At 43.1% G+C, this 20,475-nt stretch overlaps 1 protein-coding gene across 2 annotated transcripts in view; it reads right to left on the bottom strand.

Annotated features, from left to right (window-relative positions):
* The window catches only part of LOC122812101 (metal transporter CNNM3-like), a 575,621-nt gene that overhangs the window by 95,353 nt on the left and 459,793 nt on the right, over positions 1-20,475 (bottom strand). For both annotated transcript variants that reach the window (XM_044084380.1, XM_044084382.1), the window contains exon 6: positions 5,608-5,738. In XM_044084380.1, the coding sequence (XP_043940315.1) occupies positions 5,608-5,738 (131 nt within the window). The remainder of the gene's footprint in view (positions 1-5,607; positions 5,739-20,475) is intronic.

Raw genomic sequence — 20,475 nt, 5'->3', positions numbered from 1 at the left:
GGGATCATCAGAGGGAAAAAGGGTTTGCAAGGTAAGCATTCTGAATGTAGGCACTTTCAGGAAGGTGTTGAGGTAGAGGAGGTCCCAGGATGGGTCTCCATAGGGCCTCTTTCCTTGGTACCAAAAACATCCTTGAATAGAACCCTTTTCCCCTTTGTTTTCCCCTTTGACTGGATGGTTGAATGGTGCGTTGATCCAGCAGGTCTTGTAGCACCTTTGGGAAATGTTGCAGTTGGTCTCTGGGAGGTTGTGGGATGCCCTGAAGGGTGAGAGAGAATTCCATACAATGGAATAGCCGTTTTTATGATGGAGAGCACACAGGCATCCTGTGTAATGTTTTCCAAAGCTGGGAAAGGAGTAGGGAAGGGGGGGGGGAGTTTGGGGTCCAAATAGTCAGATGGACCTTGGTCTGTCTGGAAAGGACTGTTTTTGAGGTGAGGTTTGTAGTTTGTAGTGGAGGCTGAGGTCTCTTTTTTTAATTTAGCTGGAGGAGGCCATGGCTGCCTTCTAACAAACACTGGCTTAAGAAGGATAGTCCCTTTGCAATTTTGGTACGGGAGAGACCAGGATGTGTTTCAGTTCTTCCATCTCTTTTCCCTTCTCCTATAATGTTTTGAACAATTCTGCAGCAGCAGGGGCAAACAGGCCTCAACTGTCCAGGGGAGCATCCATGAGTTTCAATTTAATATTCTCTGGCAGAGGTTGCAGCCTCAGCCAGGCAAATCTTCACAGGACCGACTGTGGCAGCTGCCCTAGCCAAAGCTTCCACTGCATTGTAGCTACATTTAACAGTCAAGCCACTTGAGAGGAAGCTCCAAACATAGATGATGCCAAAGACTTATTCTCTGAGTCTGGTATATCTGAAATAATTTTTGAAAGTTGGGATGAGTCCAAGGTGTATTTAGTCATGTGTGTCTGAAAATTGATAGCCCTAAAGGCGAGGGTGGTAGTTTCCACAACCTTTCCATATGTCTGCTCTCTTTGTCACAGGGAAGCGGGATGGTGGAGGGAAGTAACCTAGAGGCCTTATCAGAAGCCACTGTGATGACAGAAGGGTAAGCAGAAGGGGCTTTGAACAAGAACTTACAGTCCTTAGGCTCCTTGCAGAATCTGTATGGTTTCTTTGGTGCAGGAGGCTGGGAGTCAGGGGCTTTACTGGAAGACGCAAATAAATCTAAGAAGGTGGGTTGGACAGGAGGTGCGGCTGAGGGACTAGGAGCATCTACCTGAAGTAGTTCATAGTACCTAAGTTGGACTTCAGACATCTGACAACTATCCCATTTGAAATGTTCCCTCATTTTACCTAAGGTATCCTCTGGGGAAGCATAATCCAATGGGGAGGGGATCTGAGATGAGTAAGCTAGGGACTCTTCTTCCTTGGGAGAAGCCTCTTCCCTAACCCAGGATGTGGCTGGCACTGAAACCCCAGGAGGAGGCCTAAGAAACATGAAGACATTAAAAATACCCTGTGTAACATTTTTCCAATCCTGAAGAGGATCACAGGGTGCTGACAAACACTTATTTTGTTTCTTTTTATGTATTTCAACTATGTGGGTAAGGTTGGAGGACCAGACATAGGCCTGAGTTCAATTATGTCGGAATCCACTTCTTCCCTAACTAATATTTGGGAGATTCCCCTAGGGCCTTCGGTAATCACAAGTCTAGGCTCCCCTTGGACATCCATACTGGATGCTTACTGTACCTCCAAGGACGTGCTATCATCCTGATTCAATGCGGCCACCATTACTGGCTCGTCCTGTGAATTGGACATAGGGGCTGAACATTTCTTCAGGCTAGCAATTGCCTCAGGAGAGAAATCCACCACAGGAGGTATAGCAGAAGTTTCAGGCCTAAGCTTCTTGGCCTTCGGCTTCACAAATGTCTCTGCCTCAGACCCTGTGGAACCCTCCATAGTGCTCTTTGCAAGGAGTTTCAAGCACTGATTCTCTAAATACATAGAAAGGGAAGCTAACCTACTTCTCAAAGTTTTAGGCACAAAGGCCTGGCAGATGGAACAAAATCTATGGTCATGGGTAGGTCCAAGACAAAAAAAGGCACTGCTGGTGATTGTCTATGTGGAATCTGACATCAAAATGAACATTTTCCTTTCTTGGATGACATTAAACCTAACCACAATGATAAAGGTAAAGAAAGGATTCTCCAACAAGGCACTTATCTGAAATGTTGAAACAATAACCACTACAGCGAACAGACCGTACATACTGGTGAAGTGTCTGGACTGGTGGCAAAAAAGTTCTGAGGATGGTGCGTGCATACATCACTTTTATGGTAGACGTCTGACAGCAGCCTATGTGTGATGTACCATGCATCCCTAAGTAGTAAAAGCCTTTTGCATACTGGTCGACGTTGGGCCGTTGTGGCAGGCAACTCTCCCATTTTAAGAATACTGCAACACAAGAATAGGAGGACATCCATAGTAAAGCACCAGTACTAAGCACTGCATCACTGTACAGTCGTGCAGCTGATATAACAATGAACAAACCAGAGTAAGGCAGCAGCACTATGCACTGCACTACTGTACAGTCCTACAGCTGACATAAGCATAAATGAAGTATTTTAAGGTTGCAGTACTAACCAATGTACAGTCCTAAAGCCAATTATGAATGATAAATGTGTACTAGTGTACTATCAGGACAATATTCCTTCTAAATTAACAATGCAATAAAGCTAAATTTCTTATGCAGTCAACATACTACTTGCATGCAATTCTCTCTCTTTTGCAGTATTTCTCAATCTGCAACATGTAACCAATCTCAAGTCTTTCCTCACTATTTAGCATACGCTCTGTTATGGAAAATTATTACATCTCATGTTTATTCTTCACAAAATGCATATTAACTTGTAGTTTCCTCACAAATGAGTCACACAAAATGTTTATAATATGTTTATGTCAAAGGAAAACTGAAAACCAGATGCATGATTATACAAGATACAGTTTCACATAAGTAGTAGCTTTATATTTCAAGTGTCTTACAACTGCATTCTCATTATTAGCAAACTGTAGTGTACTGACAAATAAAACTGAAGGCAAAGTAAATGCTGAAGGACTTAAGAGATGTTATGTTTCAAAGGTTTACTATGGGAAGGTCGATCCAGATTCCGCTGAATGATGGAATCACTGACCCACGTCTGCAAAAGTGACAATGTCGAATTCCGACATTGTCGAAATACATCTCGATGTCGACCTCAGAAAGGGCTTTAACATGGGTCAAGATGGCGTTGAGATTTGTAGTTCAACAATGTCGCCGTTCGGCCTCCGGTACAGTGGATTCAATGGAATCCGCTTCAACCTTCCCATAGTAAACCGTTTCAAACTAAGATAAAACTAGCAAACACTTTGCTTATCCCAACCCTCGTGTATGGAAGCCCCATTTTCACCAACCTTCATACATCCCTCAGTAATAAGCTGCAATCGTGCTACTACAAGATAGCAAAATTTGTCTCAAACATGCCCAAACACTCACACCACTGCAAAGTTCTCAACATTGTCCCGGCTTGAATTTCACTACTATCTCTATTATACTCAGTTAACACTTGCTCATAAGCTAATTTTCAAACCTGACAGCTGTCCTGCACTCCAGTCTATCTTACACACATACACCCCAACTAGAACCCTTCAGTCTTCTGAAAAGTCACTTTTAAATGTAACTACACCCATCAAAAGAGCAGGACAATGCCTTTATTCCAACAATACTGCCAAACTGTGGTATAGCCTTCACTCACATATTACTCAACTCGACTCCTGAATAGCCTTTAAAGCTGCACTAAAAACCCACTACCTAAATAATCCCAGCTGTACCTGTGAAATACAGTGTAAGACCCTTAACCACACACACTTAACTACTCAGATTTTACACTTTAACCCTCTGCTTATTTTTTTTCTTCCTCCTCTATACAACTGTTTCTCCTACTTACAATATGTGCAATTTATTAAAGTTAATAATTACTTTCTTGGGGACTGAAAGTATGTTATGTATCCACTCAATCTGACAATATGTATCAGCTTATATAGTATTTACTCCCCACCCTATGCTTATGTATGTATACATCTTTTACTGTGTGTATTTGTTCTGTACAATATTTGATTAGCTGTGTAGCTTTTCTCCCCGGGCCTCCACTGAAAATGTGTTTCGGACCCAGTGGACTTTCCCAGTCAACAAATGCCAATAAATAAATATTCTTTTCATTGTTTTAATATTTTCTGTTCTAAAGATTGCGATTACAAAATGTTTAATCTCACTGCACACATAATGCCACTTGTAAAGGTATCAAATGATGAACAAAGCACTATAGATGATGAATATTATGATGCCGAAGCACATTTTATCAAATTAAGAACAAATATAACCATGGGTGACACTTGTAATATCAGAGGGAGGACTGTTATGGAAAATTATTATGTTGCATGTTTATTCTTCTTCTTTCGGCTTTTCCCAGTTAGGGGTCACCACAGCGGATCACCTGTCTGCTCATGATTGGCAGTGGAGTTTTACAGTGTCAAATTGCCAGCCCGGCGCCCAACCTTCCACAGAAGGCACACACATGCAAGCACTCACATCTAGGGCCAATTTAGAGTGTCCAATCCACCTACAGCATGTCTTTGGGATGTGGGAGGAAACCGGAGCACCCAGAGGAAACCCACACGACCACAGGGTGGCGATGCAGACTCCACACAAAAGGCACCCCAGCTGAGGATCGAACCGGAGAACTTCTTGCTGTGAGGCGGCAACGCTAACCGCTGCAACACTGTGGCCACCCGTTGCATGTTTATTCTTCAAAAAATGCATATTAACTTGTAGCTTCTTCACAAATGAGTAAAATAAAATGTTTATGTGCATGTCAAAGGAAAATTGAAAAACAGATGTGTGAACATGCAAGACAGTGTTTCACATAGGTAGTAGCTTTATATTTCAAGTGTCTTACAATTACATTCTCTCCATTAGCAAACTGTAGTATACCAACAGATAACTGAAGGCAAAGTTAGTGCTGAAGGAGTTATGTTTGAAAGTTAGTTTTAGAAAGTTAATGAATTGTATCAGGTATCCGTGGAAACCAGATTAATCAACAGTACACTCTGGCCTTCTCAGGCTAGGGATGAGTCTTTGCAAGGATATCTGTGAAATAGTGTGTACTGGTACTAAATGTTACAAAGCTGAAGGCCAATAAATCTTAAGCACAAGTGGTCTATGTTTTAAAAAGGCATATTTGTGAAGTGCTCACGTGAAGCTCTAAGCAAGAATCACGAGTTCATAAAATAATTAAAAATTAAATGATCTGTTGAAAGTAATGCAACATCGGAGCTCTGCATGCATGAAATTGATAACTATATATATATATATATATATATATATATATATATATATATATATATATATATATGTTTACTTTATTCTTTGAGACTGATAGGAAAATTTTAGTAGGCAGTCACCCAGTGCTGTTTATGGAATAAAAAAGTACTCTTGGACATTAAGCGTTTTTCTTGACTGAGACTAAAAGGTAAAACTCTTATTTAATTTTGTACAGCTCCTACAAAAGATGTAGACCTGCAACTCGAATTTGGTTTTGCAGATATGACTTACTGCTCACCTTTATGAATTGCAGGTCTGTGAGTGCTCGAACTGTGTAGTCAGGACAGTACATTGAGTAGTTAGAGGCATCTCCGACATCCATCTGGTCTCGGCGAGTGAGGAATGTAGTAGAGACTGGAGACTGATGAACTAAAGAGAAAATAAAACATGATTAAAGGAGCACCATGCCTAACTGCAGCCAGTCTGGGACAGCAGGAAGACCAATATCATTCCAAATTAACACAGTTTGAGTTTTCAGCAAAATACATCAATCAAAAGTAAATACTTACATAAGTACCACAACCAAAAAAAAAAAATATATACACACATCCCACCTCCACCTCTTAGAATTATTTAATAATGTTGTTTAATATAAGCACAACTATATTAAGCATCTAGAGCTACAAAAAATATGCACAGCATATACCCTGGAAACAGTGCCCTTCATTTCCCACTGTTCTGGAAGCTAAGACTAGAGATTCTTTTAGCATACAAACAAGAATTAACATGCTAATGCATGACAAAAATCACCATATCTCATGAATACAGGTATGGGTATAATGAAAGTATAATCTTATACTAATTACTGAACTCACAGACTACATACACACTAAAGCCCCTGTGTGTTAGGTTCATAGGTAGGTACTAGGCTATTGGCTCTAGGGCCTATATAAGCCTAGCCAAAAGGTACCCTGGCTTTCACCACCCAAGAAAATTATTTTCCTGTGCCACTGTTGAGCAGAGCCACAGAAGTGATCCCGGGGTGAATTTCCTATCTCCCATCCAATCATCAAGATTTTACTTGAAGAGTGCTAATAAGGAGCTTTGTTTGATATAGATAGGTAGTTTGTTCCAGAGTATGGGAAGTCTCTGGGACAGGAATCTATCCCTCCAGCATGTTCTGTTTATTGTGGTGGCAAGGTTTAAGTCCTTAGGGCATGTAGCTTGGAGAGATTGGGATTTCTTTAAGTGGAGCATGTCCAAAAGCTCTGGGTTTAACATAGCTTTATGTGTTAGGCAGAGATTGCCTCTGAGTAGGCGATATGTGACAGAATAAAGCTGCAGTTTTTTGAGACAGTCTGTGTAGGGCATCTGTTTGAGGCTGGTAATCCTCTTTGTGAGGTATTTCTGCAGCCTTTCCAGTTGTTGTAGATGTCTTGTAAGGTACATACCAAAAGGGGTGATGTATTCTGTAATGGGTCTAATGAGTGATGAGCAGAGGGGAACAATGACCTCTTTTTTCCTGGATGAGAAACCTTTTGTGATGAGGTGTGCCACATAGAAGGATTTCCTGATTACTGTGGCGATGTGATTATCAAAGGAGAGACTACTGTCCACCTGTGTCCCAAGGTCTCATCACACTTTCGGTGTTAGACTACCGCCTATGTGGTAGTTCATGGGTACAGAGTTTTTACCAAAACGGATGATAATGCACTTTTTTGACATTGAGTTTGAGGCCATGGCTTTGACACCGGGCATCTGTCTCAGTGAGGCCCTTTTGTAGGATGTCCACATCTTTTAGTTTTGATTATGGCTCCTAGTTTGCAGTCATCTGCGAACTTCGTTAGCCAAAGGCCTTTGTTAGCCTGTACTTCAGAAAAGTAGATACCAAACAGGAGGACCCAGGACTGAACCTTGTGGTATTCCACTTGTCACTGGTCTGAAGTTGGATTTGGAGTCTGCTACTTTCACAGTGTGGGTTCTGTCAGTGAGCCAAGTTGGCAACCCATCTTGTGACATAGGGATTTATACCTAGTTTAGTGAGTTTATCTATAATTCCAGAGTGGGGGATGATGTTGAAAGCCTTGGCGAGATCTAGATAGGCTGTATGAACCACCTTACCCTCATTTACAGTTTTGGTGACCGCTTCAAAGACGTCTATCGGGTTTAGGAGACATGATCTGCCTTTTACAAACCCAAAATGGGTGGGGTCCATAGTTGGAGATTACCAATGTCATTGTTTATAAGTTCCATGATGATACGTTCCACAGCCTTGCAGACCAGGTCGTCAGGCTAATGGGGCGGTAGTTTCCAGAGTCCGTGGTGGCTCCTCCTTTGTGGAGTGGGATAACCGTCACTGTGTGCCATTCAGTGGGCACATCGCCTGAGGTGAGGCTATGACTGAACATGGTACTTAGGTGAGGTGCCAGTTCATTCTGTAGTTCATGCAGAACGCAACCTGGGATGCTGTGTTCTTGGCTTTGGACAGTGTTTTTTATCTGTGCAGCCGTGATTACAGGAACTTTGTATTCTTCTGGTATAGAGATAGGCCTTTTAGGGGATGAGAGAGGGGTAAAGTTAGCACTGAAGCTATCTGCCATTATGTTGGCAATATCAGTTGGGTCTGTATATTTGGTGCCATTGTGCTGTAACTCAGAGCAGATCTGAGTGTTGCTATTGAGATTCTTGACATAGCTATAGAATGCTTTGTGGTTGTCTTTAGAGTCAGTGGTGATGTTGTTTTCGTAACTAGCTTTGGAGGATTTTAAGAGGGATCTCAGCTTCTTACTGAGGCTGACCAGGAGAGTTCCTCCAATCATGGAATTTTACTCTTTTTTGCAACAGTTTCTTTCTTCTGTTGTAGAGTTTGTTTATGGTAGGGGACCACCAGATTGGCTTCCTTTTTTCTGGAGGATAGCATCTTGGTTCTGTTAGGGATTGCACGATCCATGCACTTGTGTAAGTGCTTATAAAGTGCATTTGTGTAGGATTCAGCAGTCATACCTCTATTGTCCGTCAGCATGGGTGTCGTAAAGTTTGCCCCTTCTGTCTTAAGTGAGAAGTTGGCTTTGGAGAATTATTTTATGGTAGTTTCCCTAATGGGGGGTGGGGGGGGTGGATGTCTAGGGTGATTAGCTTGTAGTCGGATATGACCATCAAGGAACTGACCTTTGGTGTGGAGCACCGGTTGCCCATGATGGTAATTACCAGGTCTAGGATATTGCTGCCCTTGGTGGGGGTGTGCATAAGCTGATCCAAGGCATTGGAATTTATGAATTCCAGAAAACGTTGAGCACAAGAGTTGGTACATGAGTAGTTCTCCCAGTTAATGGTGGGGTAGTTGAAATCACCCATTATTAGGGTGTTAGGTTGTACCCTAATATTTTCCAGTGTATCAAGAAATGAGGAGTCGGAATCCTAGGGCATGGTGGGGGATCTGTAGCAAGGTACAATTTGGACTGTGGTCTTGCCCAGAGTTGGTTGCACTTGGACAATCTCGGATGCATTATGCTGAGCAACTAGCCTGGAGGTGTGGATATCCTTAATGAATATGGACACACCTCCGCCTTTAGTGCTTCGGTTCAGGTTAGGTGGCCGAAAGGTGTGGTATGAATTATAGCCTGGTAATGCAAGGGTACTCTCTGGAGCCTTGAACCAGGTCTCTGGCAATGCACAGATGCTGATGTTCTCCATTTTAAGGAGTGCCTCAAGTGAGTGCATTTTGAAGTTTAGACTTCCAGCATTGAGTAGCAATACCCTCAGATTTTGCTTGCTTGTACCTGTTATGGTGGTGAATTTGTCATTTGAACCTTGCTTAAAAAAGGCACTATAGGGGTGGCTAGAGCCTTAAACAGTATCCGGAATCCCACACTACCAACTGGACTGGTTACTGCACCCTCTTTATAACAGTGACATACATCCTGACTCCACAGTCTACTTTTTTCTTCTTTCCCACTAAGAACATTTTGCTGGATGCGTTTCCACATACAACTAGTATGTTTCTAACATCTTTACAGCCAAACTTCAGTTACTATTTAAATTATATTTTATCTAAGGTTGAGCTATGACTGATTTCTGACAAATATGTTGACCAATTTGTAAAAATGAAAACCTAAATGCTGACCTAACAGTTCTAGTTTATGGATTATATATTTGCATGTGTTTTTCTCTCATTGTTACTGCAGCACTATTCACATACTAACCATATAATTTTAATGCCTGCCTTTCAAGCTTTTCTCCTTATATCACTTGTTGAAAAAAAAGCTCGGTTAAAAAACACAAATATAAATAAAAACATGCATCTGTCATTGGCAAAAGTTGGCTCACATTGCAGCCAAACTGCAGCAATAATTGCTAAAGATGTGTAGCCAGTGCAATACGGACATGTGCAAAAGCTGTCAAGAGGAAATTAAGACAGCAATCCTCCAGTGCATTAAAAACGTTACATTACCCAATGTCTTTGAGGTTCATAGGTTCATAGGTTCATACTAGGCTATCTGCCCGAGGGCATTTACAAGCCTAGCCCATCGTTTTGTGGCTTACGCCACCCCTTTAGTATGGGGAACTATACCCATTATTTTGCTGTGCCTCTGTCGAGCAGTGACACTGAGGTAGTCCCTGGGGTATATCTGCGATCTCCCATCCATTGGTCAAGATTTCTCTTGAACAAGGCCAGCGAGGTGCTCTGCCTCACATGTACCGGGATTTTGTTCCACAGCATAGGGAGTCTTTGGGTGATGAATCTATCCTCCAGCACGCCCTATTAATAGCCGTGTCAAGGTTTAAGTCTCCGCCCTTGTGGCTCTGATGGATCTAGATTTTTTGAGGTGAAGCATATTCATCAAATCTGGGTTTGACATGGCCTTGTATGTTAGGCAAAGGTCACCTGTGAGCAAGCGGTAAGCGACTGAATAGAGCTGGAGTTCTTTCAGTCGGGCAGCATAGGACAGATTTTTGAGACCCTTTATCCTTTTGGTGAGGAACTTTTGTGGCCTCTCCAGCTGCTGCAAGTGTCGGGTCAGATACATTCCGAATGGGGCATTGTACTCAATCATTGGTCTGATGAGTGATGAGTAAAGGAGACTATGACCTCCCTTGATCTAGATGAGAATCCCTTCATGATAAGGTGGGCAATGTAGAAGGTCTTCCTAACTACTTTAGCTACATGGGTGTCGAATGACAGACTACTATCAACCTGGGTCCCCAGGTCCCTGATAACTTCTTCTGTGCTCAGTGGATTGCCACCTATTTGGTAGCTAGGGGTAACCTTGTTTTTCCCGAAGGGTATGACTATGCATTTTTGGCATTTAACTTTAGGCCGTGGCTCTGGCACCAGTTATCCGCTTCTGTGAGACCCTTCTGAAGGATATCTGTGTCAGATGTGTTTTCTACTATGGCCCAGTTTGCAGTCATCTGCAAACTTTGTCAGCCATAACCCTCCTGTGTTTGCTTGTACTCGGAAAAGTAGATGCCAAACAAGAGTGGGCCCAGGACTGAGCCCTGTGGGACACCACTTGTGACAGGCTTTGAGTCTGACATGGCGCCAGCAGCTCTGACCCTGTGGGTTCTGTCACTCAGCCAGTTTGCAACCCATCTTGTGATGTATGGGTTGACATTTAAGCTGATGAGTTTTTCAATGATACCCGAATGGGGTATTGTATCGAAGGCCTTAGCCAGATCGAGGTAGGCTGTATGGACTGCCTTTCCTCATCAATGGCTTTGGTGACTGTTTCGAAAAAGTCAACCAAGTTTAAAAGGCATGATCTGCCTTTGACAAAGCCAAACTGGGTTGGATCCAAAGTCTGCAAATTCCCTATGTCTTTATTTATGAGGTCCATTATGATCCTCTCCATGGCTTTGCAGATAAGGCTCGTCAAGCTAATGGGCCGGTAATTTCCAGGGTCGGTGGAGGCACCGCCTTTGTGAAGTGGTACCACAGTTGCAGTGCGCCACTCCCTGGATGCGTATCCAGAGGTAAGACTTTGATTAAACAGCTGTCCTAGCTGTGGGTTTAATTCCTCATTGAGTTCATGGAGCACACAGCCGGGGACACCATCAGGTCCCATGGATGCTGTGTTTTTGCTTTGGAGAGAGCAGTTCTCACTTGGGCGCTGGGGATGTTTGGGGGGCTGCAAGCGTTTGGTATAGATATCTCTCCTTTGGGGAGGGGAGAAGTTTGCACTGAACCTGTCAGCCAGTATGTTGGCAATGTCTGTAGGATCAGTAATCTTCACATCATTTTGAACTAGCTCTGAGCATATCTGGGAGTTTCCTCCCAGGTTTCTAACATAGCTAAAGAAGGCCTTATGATTGTCTTTTGAGTCTTTAGCTATTTTTCTCTCGAAATTTGCTTTGGATGATTTTATGAGAGCTCTTAGTTTTTTACTTATAGTGATCAAGGGTGTCTTACCTTTTAAGGATGTTGCTCTATCTTGTAGTAGCTTCCTCCTTTTGTTGTAGAGTTTGTTTATGGCTGGGGTCCACCAGACTGGACGCTTGCCTTTGGTACAAAGAGTCTTTGTTTTGCTTGGGATTGCCTTATCCATGCAGTCCTGCAGGTGCTGGTAGAAGGCATTTGTAAGTGATTCAGCGGCTTGAGTACTGTTTTCCATGGCTCGGGGCCTTAAAGGAGACCACACTAGTCTTTAGAAGTGTGAAGTCGGCTTTTGAGAAGTTCTTTACTGTGGTCTTTTTATTTCAGGTGGGGTGGGATGAGGATCTCCAGCGAGATTAGTTTGTGGTCTGATCTCACCAGTGAGGGGTACACCTCCGTGTTGAACATTTTGCTCCCATGTTCGTGATGATGAGATCAAGTATGTTATCTCCTCTTGTGGGATGGTGACTAGTTGTTCCATGGCATTTGAGTTTATGAATTCCAGGAACTTTTGGGCTAGGGTGTTTGGGCTTGAGTAGTGTTCCCAGTCTATATTAGGGTAATTGAAGTCACCTAGTATGATGGTGTTTGGTGATACATTTATCCCTCTAGTGTTTTCAGGAAGGCCATGTGAGGTTCCTGAGTTTGTGAGGGTGGCCTGTAACATGCTACAATTTGCAGAGCAGTCTTGCCTATGGTTAATTGCACCTGGATGGTCTCCGATGTATCGTGCATTGCCACCAGTCTTGAGGTGTGGGTGTCCTTGATGAATATGGATACCCCCCCTCCTTTCTTGGTATTGTCCAGATTTTGGGGCCGGAACGCATGATATGAGGTAAAACCTGATAGCGCTGGGGTGCTCTCAGGAGCCTTGAACCAGGTTTCTGTCACAGCACAGACATCGATGTTCTCCATACTGAGAAGGGCCTCGAGTGCGTGCATTTTGAGATTTAGACTTCTGGCATTGAGCAGCATTACCCTTAGTTTTTTCCTTTTTGTGTTCTAGGGTGGTAGGTTTAGAATTTGAGCCTTGCCTAAAAAGGCACTATGGGGTGGCAAGAGCCTTTGCCAATATCTGGAATCCCAGGGTGACAGGTGCAAGCCGTCCCTTGAAGCAGCGTGGCTTGTCCAGCATGTCATCCCAGGCAGACAGACACTGGATCCCCTTTGAATGACACCAGTGTTTAAGCCAATTGTTAAAGCTGATCATCTTATCTCTGTATTGTGGCATCATTCTTGGTGAAGGTAGGATACTGCTCAAGGTCAGGGTCATACCTGTCTGGGCTACATAATCAGAGAGCTCCTCAATGTCTCTTTTCATGTAGTCCAAGGAGGTACGCCTCAGGTCGCTTACACCAGCGTGGACAATGACTGAGTCATATTTGTACCTGCTGTTGAGAGACCTGAGTGCTTGCGTTATGTGGCGGATTCTAGCGCCCGACAGGCAGCTTACTGTGACCTTCTCCTTACTCAGTCTGGTGAGCGGGACGTCAGTGTGTCTGACTATGGAGTCACCAATGACTAGTGTGTCTGGCATTGTGTTTGGCCTTAAGGGCTGTGACTGTTTGACACTCTGACTGTGAGGTCTATGTGTTGCAGGTGTTGTGTTCTGAGGTGGTGGTTGTTTGGGTGTCTGCTTTGGTGGCCTCTGCTGTTTTGGTAGATTTTTGATCAGAGCCTCCAAGTATGTCTTTGTGTGTTTATGTGTATGATTTGAGGTTGTAATGGTAATATGTGAGACTGGGTCTATAGTGTGTGTGGTAACCTTCTCCTCCTGACTGGTCTTGCCAGTCCTATGTTGGGAGAGCTCAGCCTCCAGTTTGGCCGTATAGGTGCAGGCAATCCCTCTCGATCATTTTCCCCTTCACAGTTCTGTCACGCGAGGTGTTCTAAATGTGCAACTTAGTAAAGCTGGGCATTACATGGGGGCACCATATTCCACTTGGAATGTTTGTCATTACTTTATAAACATGGTACTACAAACAGTGTTGCATTCCAGAGAGACAAAATGACAAGAAAAATAGTTGCCTACATCCTATTATTCTTATCTGAAGTCTTGCCACAGGTATAATCAGAATAATTTCCTCTGGAATAAAAGCTTTGTACTGAGGTGTCTAGGAGACACCCCAGCCACACAATACTGTGTGATGGAGTCAGAGAGTTTTCAATGTTCTTTAGGAATCCCAACCTGCATAGACCTCTCACCCAAGTGACAGATTCCTGACACCACAAAAGATGCTGCAAAGATAAGCACATCATCTAAATATAGAAAAATGTGGACATTCTGTAGCCTGCAAAGTGCTATAACTTGAGATAAACACATTATGAACACTCTTGGAGCAGTAGATCACACAAAGGGTAAGGCAGAGAACTAATACTGTGATCAAGACATAAGAAACTTTAAGAAATGTCTGAAGTACGGATGGATATGAATGAGATGAGTATCTTTTAAATCTAATGCTAATAAAAAACGCAAATAATGAAGAAGGGGTAAGAATTTGGGTATTAAAGCATTTTGAACATGGGCATCATCACAAACTGGTTTAGGGAAAAAAGGTCCAGAACTGGTCTCCAGGCATTTTCTTTCTTTGGAAACAGAAACATTCTTGCATAAAAATCTCTTCCCACCTAGGAAGGAGGAAATGCTTCAATTACCTCCACAGAAAGCATGTGCTATAGGACAGGAGAAATAGAGGGGGTTTGGTCTGGTCTGGTCTGGTCCATGTGGAAAACATCACACTTTTTAAGCCAAATCAAATAAACTATAGAAAGTACAGTTGTGTACACTTACCATAAATGTAGATGTTCGAGTGTATTCACTGTTGCAGTCATTACATTTGGGTTATCCTGCTGGCAAGTTGCCCTCAGTCAGCCTGAATTCCAAAGTCTTGGGTCCTGCGTCGGTTGCTGTCGCCTCTTCCCTGACATCAAGTCATCAGCAGTATAAAAGATGCAGCCAACGCCATTTTCTTCAGTTTTTCTTGCCCCAAATGTCAGATGCCCCCGAAAGGGTAGGCTAAAATTATGTGAATAAAACATACATGCACCAAAATATATTTTACCTTCATCTACAAGCAAATACACCACATAGGTTGTATAGATTAGAGAAATAAAGATAAATTCCAGCAAAAATAAGGGGGATGGCAGGTGGGTAACCTGGACTGCAACAGTGAATACACTTGAACATCTACATTTATGGTAAGTGTACACAACTGTACTATGTTCTTCATGTTTCACTGTTGCAGTCATTACATTTGGGTAGATTCCCAAAGCTATGGTTGGGTGGCTGGAGCTAAACTGCATTAGGAGTGGCTATGAGGCCCTGCAGATCTGCAGTGGCAAAGCCTGCCCTGGATTTAGAGTAAAGTGGCAGATTGTAATGTTTTGTAAAGGTATGCACTGAACTCCAAGTAGCAGTTTCTAAAATGTCTTTGGTTGGTACTCCCCTGAGAAAGGCTGCGGAAGTGGCTGCAGCTCTGGTTGAATGCGGCCTAATGCCCTTAGGCACTGGTTTGCGATGCTGTGAGTAGCAGAAACGAATGCAGTGACCTATCCACTTTGAAATAGTCTGCTTGGAGATAGCCTTTCCTTGTGATCCTGAGGCATATGCCACTTGATCCTGAGGCATATGCCACTAGTAATTGTTCTGTCTTTCTGAAAACTTGTTTTATCCAAGTAGAATCTAAGTTGTCTGTGTACATCCAAAGAATGCAGAATTCTCTCCCCCTTGTTCTGTGGATTTGGATAAAAAGTTGGCAAATTAATAGTTTGGTTAAGGACTGCACTGGATACTACCTTAGGCATAAATGTATGGTTTGTCCTCAGTGAGACCCTGTCTGGATGAAAAATGATAAAGGGTTCCACAGCCATGAGAGCCTGTAGCTCTGACACTCGTCTTGCTGAAGTTATTGCTAGGAGCAGAGCTGTTTTCCATGATAAAAACTTTATATCCGCATTAGCAGCTGGCTCAAAAGGAGGTAAGGTTAGTTTTTCCAAGACATAATTGAGGTCCCATGCGGGTATTGGTGTTCTCCTTGGAGGCCTTACATTTTTGGCTCCTCTGAGGTACTGCCTTAATAAAGGATGAGAAAAAAGTGGTGGCTCTGTATTGTAATGAGCCAAAATGGCACAGGCATGGATTTTAATTGATGAAAAAGATAGGCCTTTGTCCAGCATCTCAGTTAAGTATTGCAAAATTTGAGGAATATTTGGGACAGCTGTATCAGTTTCTTGAGCTTGGTTCCAAGCAGAAAATCTCTTCCACTTTCCATAGGATTTTCTAATACTAGGCCTTCTGGCTTCTAAAATGACATCCATCATAGCTTTACTGAGAGGTGTGCTTTGTATGGCTGCATAATCCGCCATGCTGCCAGGTTTAGGGTCCTGAGTTGGCTGTGCAGAATCTGTTTATTTGGGACAGTAGATGAGGTATGTGAGGTAAGGTCCAGACTGGGCATTGAGACAAGCTCCTTAAGATCGGATACCAGTACTGGCGTGGCCAGTCTGGGGCAATCAGAATCATTTTTGGTTTCTCCTTTGACTTTTAGGAGTACGTTGGGGAGGAGAGGCAGTGGAGGAAAGGCATATACTGATAGGTTTGTCCAGTTGAAAGATAAGGCGTCCACTTTCCATGCTTGTCTGTGATAAGTCTTTGTGCAGAATCTTTTTAGCTGATTGTTGTGAGGGGAGGCAAACAGATCTATGTCCGGGCGTCCACATTTCTTTGTTATCATGCTGAAGACTTGTGCATCCAGGTGCCACTCGTGGGGATCCATGAGGTTTCTGCTTAGTTCGTCTGCCAGAGTATTTTCCTTTCCTGGCAGGAATTGTGCCTGCAGATGAACTTGGTATGTCAATGCTGTGTCCCATAAAGTCATGGCTAGTCTGCAAAGGGGGTAAGAATGAGTGCACCCCTGCTTGTTTATGTACCACATGACCGTGGTGTTGTTTGTCTTTATCAGTAGTTGTCCCGGATGAATTAGATCCTTGAAGGCTGTCAGGGCATTTTGAACAGCTAGCATCTCTTTTTGATTGATATGTAGATGCATTTGGTTTGTGGACCACGTGCCCTGAATGCCTCTTCCTGCCATGTGGGCCCCCCAGGCATAATCTGATGCATCCGTCGTAAGGCTCTGCCTGGCTGGGGATAGTGAGAATGGCTGTCCCTTGTTTTGGTGACAAGCCTTTGCCCACCATTGAAACTACTGTTGCAGGCAGGGAATGAGAGTAATCATTGTTTCCAAGCTGTGGCAATGTTGTGTCCAGACACTTTTTAGGTACCATTGGAGTTTCCTCATATGCAGTCTTGCATATGGAATTAGTAGGATGCAGGATGCCATGAAGCACAAAGCCTGCAGAATTTTTCTTGCGGATAACTGGGCCTTTGTTGCCATTCCCTTGAAGTAGGTAGTCAATTGCCTTTGTCTGGCATGAGATAAGCCATCTGGGCAGTTGTATTTAAGCTTGCACCCAGGAATATTATCTCTTGAGAGGGTACTAGTTTTGATTTCTTTTTGTTGACTGTGTACCATAGGCATGTTAAAAGTCTTTTCACAAACATCAGATGCTGTAGTAGAATGTCCTTGTTCTCTGCTTGTATGAGGCAATCGTCCAAGTAAGGATATATTTGTATTTCTCTTTGTCTGCAGAAAGCAATTACTGGTGCCAGGCACTTTGTGAAGACCCTGGGCGCAGTAGATAAGCCAAAGGGCAGTGCAGAGAATTGGTAATGCTTTCAGCCAGCCTTGAATCTGAGGTATCTTTTGCATGACAGTCTGATTGGGACATGCAGGTATGCCTCTTTTAGGTCTAAAGTCACGAGCCAAGCCTTGCTGCCCAGCATGGGCAGAAACTGCTGAAAGGTAAACATCTTGAATTTTGGTATATCCAGGAAAGTGTTTAGAACAGATAGGTCCAGTATTGGTCTCCATGCTTTGTCCTTTCTGGGTACCAAGAACAGTCTTGAGTAAAATCCTTTTCCCTGCTCTTGCTGTGGCACTTGTTGAGTAGCCCCCATGTCCATGAGGACTGCGACTTGTTTTTGAGCCTCTGCCCATTGATTTTTTGGCAGATCTGGCCAACCGTTTGCATTTGGCAGGGTATGGAAGTGAAACTTGTAGCCTTGAGACACTATGTCTAGAACCCATATGTCCTGGGTTATAATGTGCCAATTTTGAGAAAAAAGTGCTAGTTTTCCCCCTAAGGGTGCTGCCAGTAGATAAGTGCTTGGTGTAGGCAGGGGGAAGTCATTGGGACTGTTTCCTCTATGGTTGTGATTTGTCTTCTTCACCTTTGGAGGTAGAAGCACCCCATTGCTTAGACCTGTATGAACCTTGGGGCTGGGATCTGCCTCTAGGGTGTCTGGATCTGCCCCTTTGAGGTCTGTCTGACACTGGAAAGGACCAATTCTTTGTAGGCCTGTGTCTGCTAAACCTAGGTGGCTGTACCTGTAAGAAATCCTTGACCGTTTGCATAGATTTAGCTTTGTCTTCCATTTTCTTTAACACCTCTTCTGCCTTATCACCAAACGAGGTATCATGCTGTAATGGAGCATCTAATAATTTTGCTTTGACATGATCAGGCAGACTTTGTTCCTTTAATCAAGCATGCCTCCTAATGACAGAACCGTAAGAGCGGCCCTGCAGGAGTCCTCCAGAGAATCAAAACCACATTGCAAAGTATGTTTTCCAACTTGTTCAGCTGCATGCAATAAATCCTGCATTACTTTGTTTTCTGCACATTCAGAATTTGCCATCATTTTCTGTTTAAGCAGTGTCATGATATACTGTTGATATTTGAGCATATGAAACTGGCAATTTAAGGCCCTTATAGCCAAGGTAGCAGATGTGTAAATCTTTTTCCCCATATATCCAGTGCCCTAGAATCTCTGTCTGAGGGGTTTTTGCAGTGGCAGCCTTGACTCCTTTGGGACCCTGAGAAATAGTTTCTGGGTCTGCAGTAGGGTTTTTGAAAATGAATTTATGAGAGTCAGGAACCCTGTAGTATCTGTCCGGCTTAACAGGAGCTGGAGGTAAGGAGTCAGGGGTCAGACTAGACTCTGAGAACACATCTACAATGTCTAACACAGGTGGGATAGCTAGAGGCCTGTGTTGAGGTAGTAAAAGGAAGTCTCTGAGCCTCTTCTTAGATTCTGAAAAATCTTGGCTCTCCCAGTAAAAGTGCTCCCTCATGGTATGCAAGGTTTCCCCAAAAGAGTAGTCCTCAGGAGGAGAAGCTGAAGGAATAGATTCTTCAGCATCAAAATCCTCATAAGGGGGAAGAGAATATTCCTGATCAGAAGAGGAATCAGATTAAATGGAAACCTGATCAGAAGATTCATAGTCTGTCTCTTGCCTAGGCCTCTTATCAGGAGGGGGATGGGAATCCTTAATCAAGGTAATTAAATCTTCAGCCATTTTGAGCATTTGTTTTTTGGGCATTGAGGCCTGTCCATGTGGCTGGTGAACTTGTTTCTTTGCCTTTAAAGGTGCTTTAGTCTTTGCCTTTGAAGCTGACGTCGGTTTAATATATAATTGTTTAGGTCTGAATACACCCTCCAAAGCTGATGCCTGCTCAGCGGCTCCGGACCCATCTGAAGGAATAGTTTCCGAGACTCCAATACCTTGAGTTTCCAGTGGTCTGGCCGACTCCATGTGGGAGTCGGTAGTGGCCTGTGACTCTAAAGTAGTGGGCGTCAGGGGCTGCAAAAGCGCCTCACTGAGAACCGGCGAACTGGCAACTGTCTTAGGAGAAGCTTCATTGTCGGTTTTGGACCTTGGTTGCCTGTCCTTTTCTTTTTCTTTGCGTTTTTTGTGAACTCCGGTAGTTGGATGACTATCCAACGACATTGTATAGTTAAATTTTCGCCCAAAATAGCTTAATGCAAAATCGTTCCGACGCTTAATAGTGCGTTGGTTAAATCTAGCACAAAACCGACAACTAGAAACATCATGGTCAGGGCCTAGGCAAGGAATACAGTAAGACTGAAAGTCCTTATGAGGTATTTGCTTCCCACAAGAAATGCAATTATTAACTTTTTCTGACATCGGTCTAGAGCAAGAAAAAAGTTTCCCCAACGGGGTACTTAGCTTTTAATGAATTCGGATCTGAAACTCAAACACAAAAATCTCAGGAGTCGGCCGACCAGCACTTGCGAACTGCTTCTACTTCGGGCACCGCGCAGCAAGAAAGACTGAAGAAAATGGCGTTGGCTGCATCTTTTATACCCCTGACAACCTGATGTGAGGGAAGAGGTGACAGCAAACGATGCAGGACCCAAGACTTTGGAATTCAGGCTGACTGAGGGCAACCTGCCAGCAAGATAACCTAAATGTAATGACTGCAACAGTGAAACACAAAGAACATCATACATCAAAATGGGAATAAAAAATCCTTTAATAAACTCAAACACCTCAGCATTCACCTTCTACGGGCATAATCCAAGTAACATCACATTTTCATTTTGTAAATACATTCAACTAACTTTTAATTACTTCATTCAGATCAGACATTGCAAAGAATTAAATTTGAAAATCAAGTTGGACTCAGTTGTTTCAATATTAGCTCTTTACTCCCAACCCACAACCAATAAAACTACACTGGCCAAAACTAAAAATTACTCTATCTTCGTGGATTTCATAAGCATGAACCACTACCACATTTTCAAACTTTTTGAGTCCTGCATCAGAAAAATGTTCCTGTATTCTAACCTTAACCTTCGTTTTAGTTTGGCCAATGTACCATTTTTTGCAACAATCACAACAAATACCATAAACCACACTGGACCTTTGCCAG

This window comes from Protopterus annectens, chromosome 9.part0 (genome assembly GCF_019279795.1).
Source record: "Protopterus annectens isolate FY-2018-M chromosome 9.part0, PAN1.0, whole genome shotgun sequence".
Taxonomy (NCBI): Eukaryota; Metazoa; Chordata; order Ceratodontiformes; family Protopteridae; genus Protopterus; species Protopterus annectens.
Note: the sequence above shows the minus strand (reverse complement) of the source record. Positions and strands in the feature narration are given on the sequence as shown.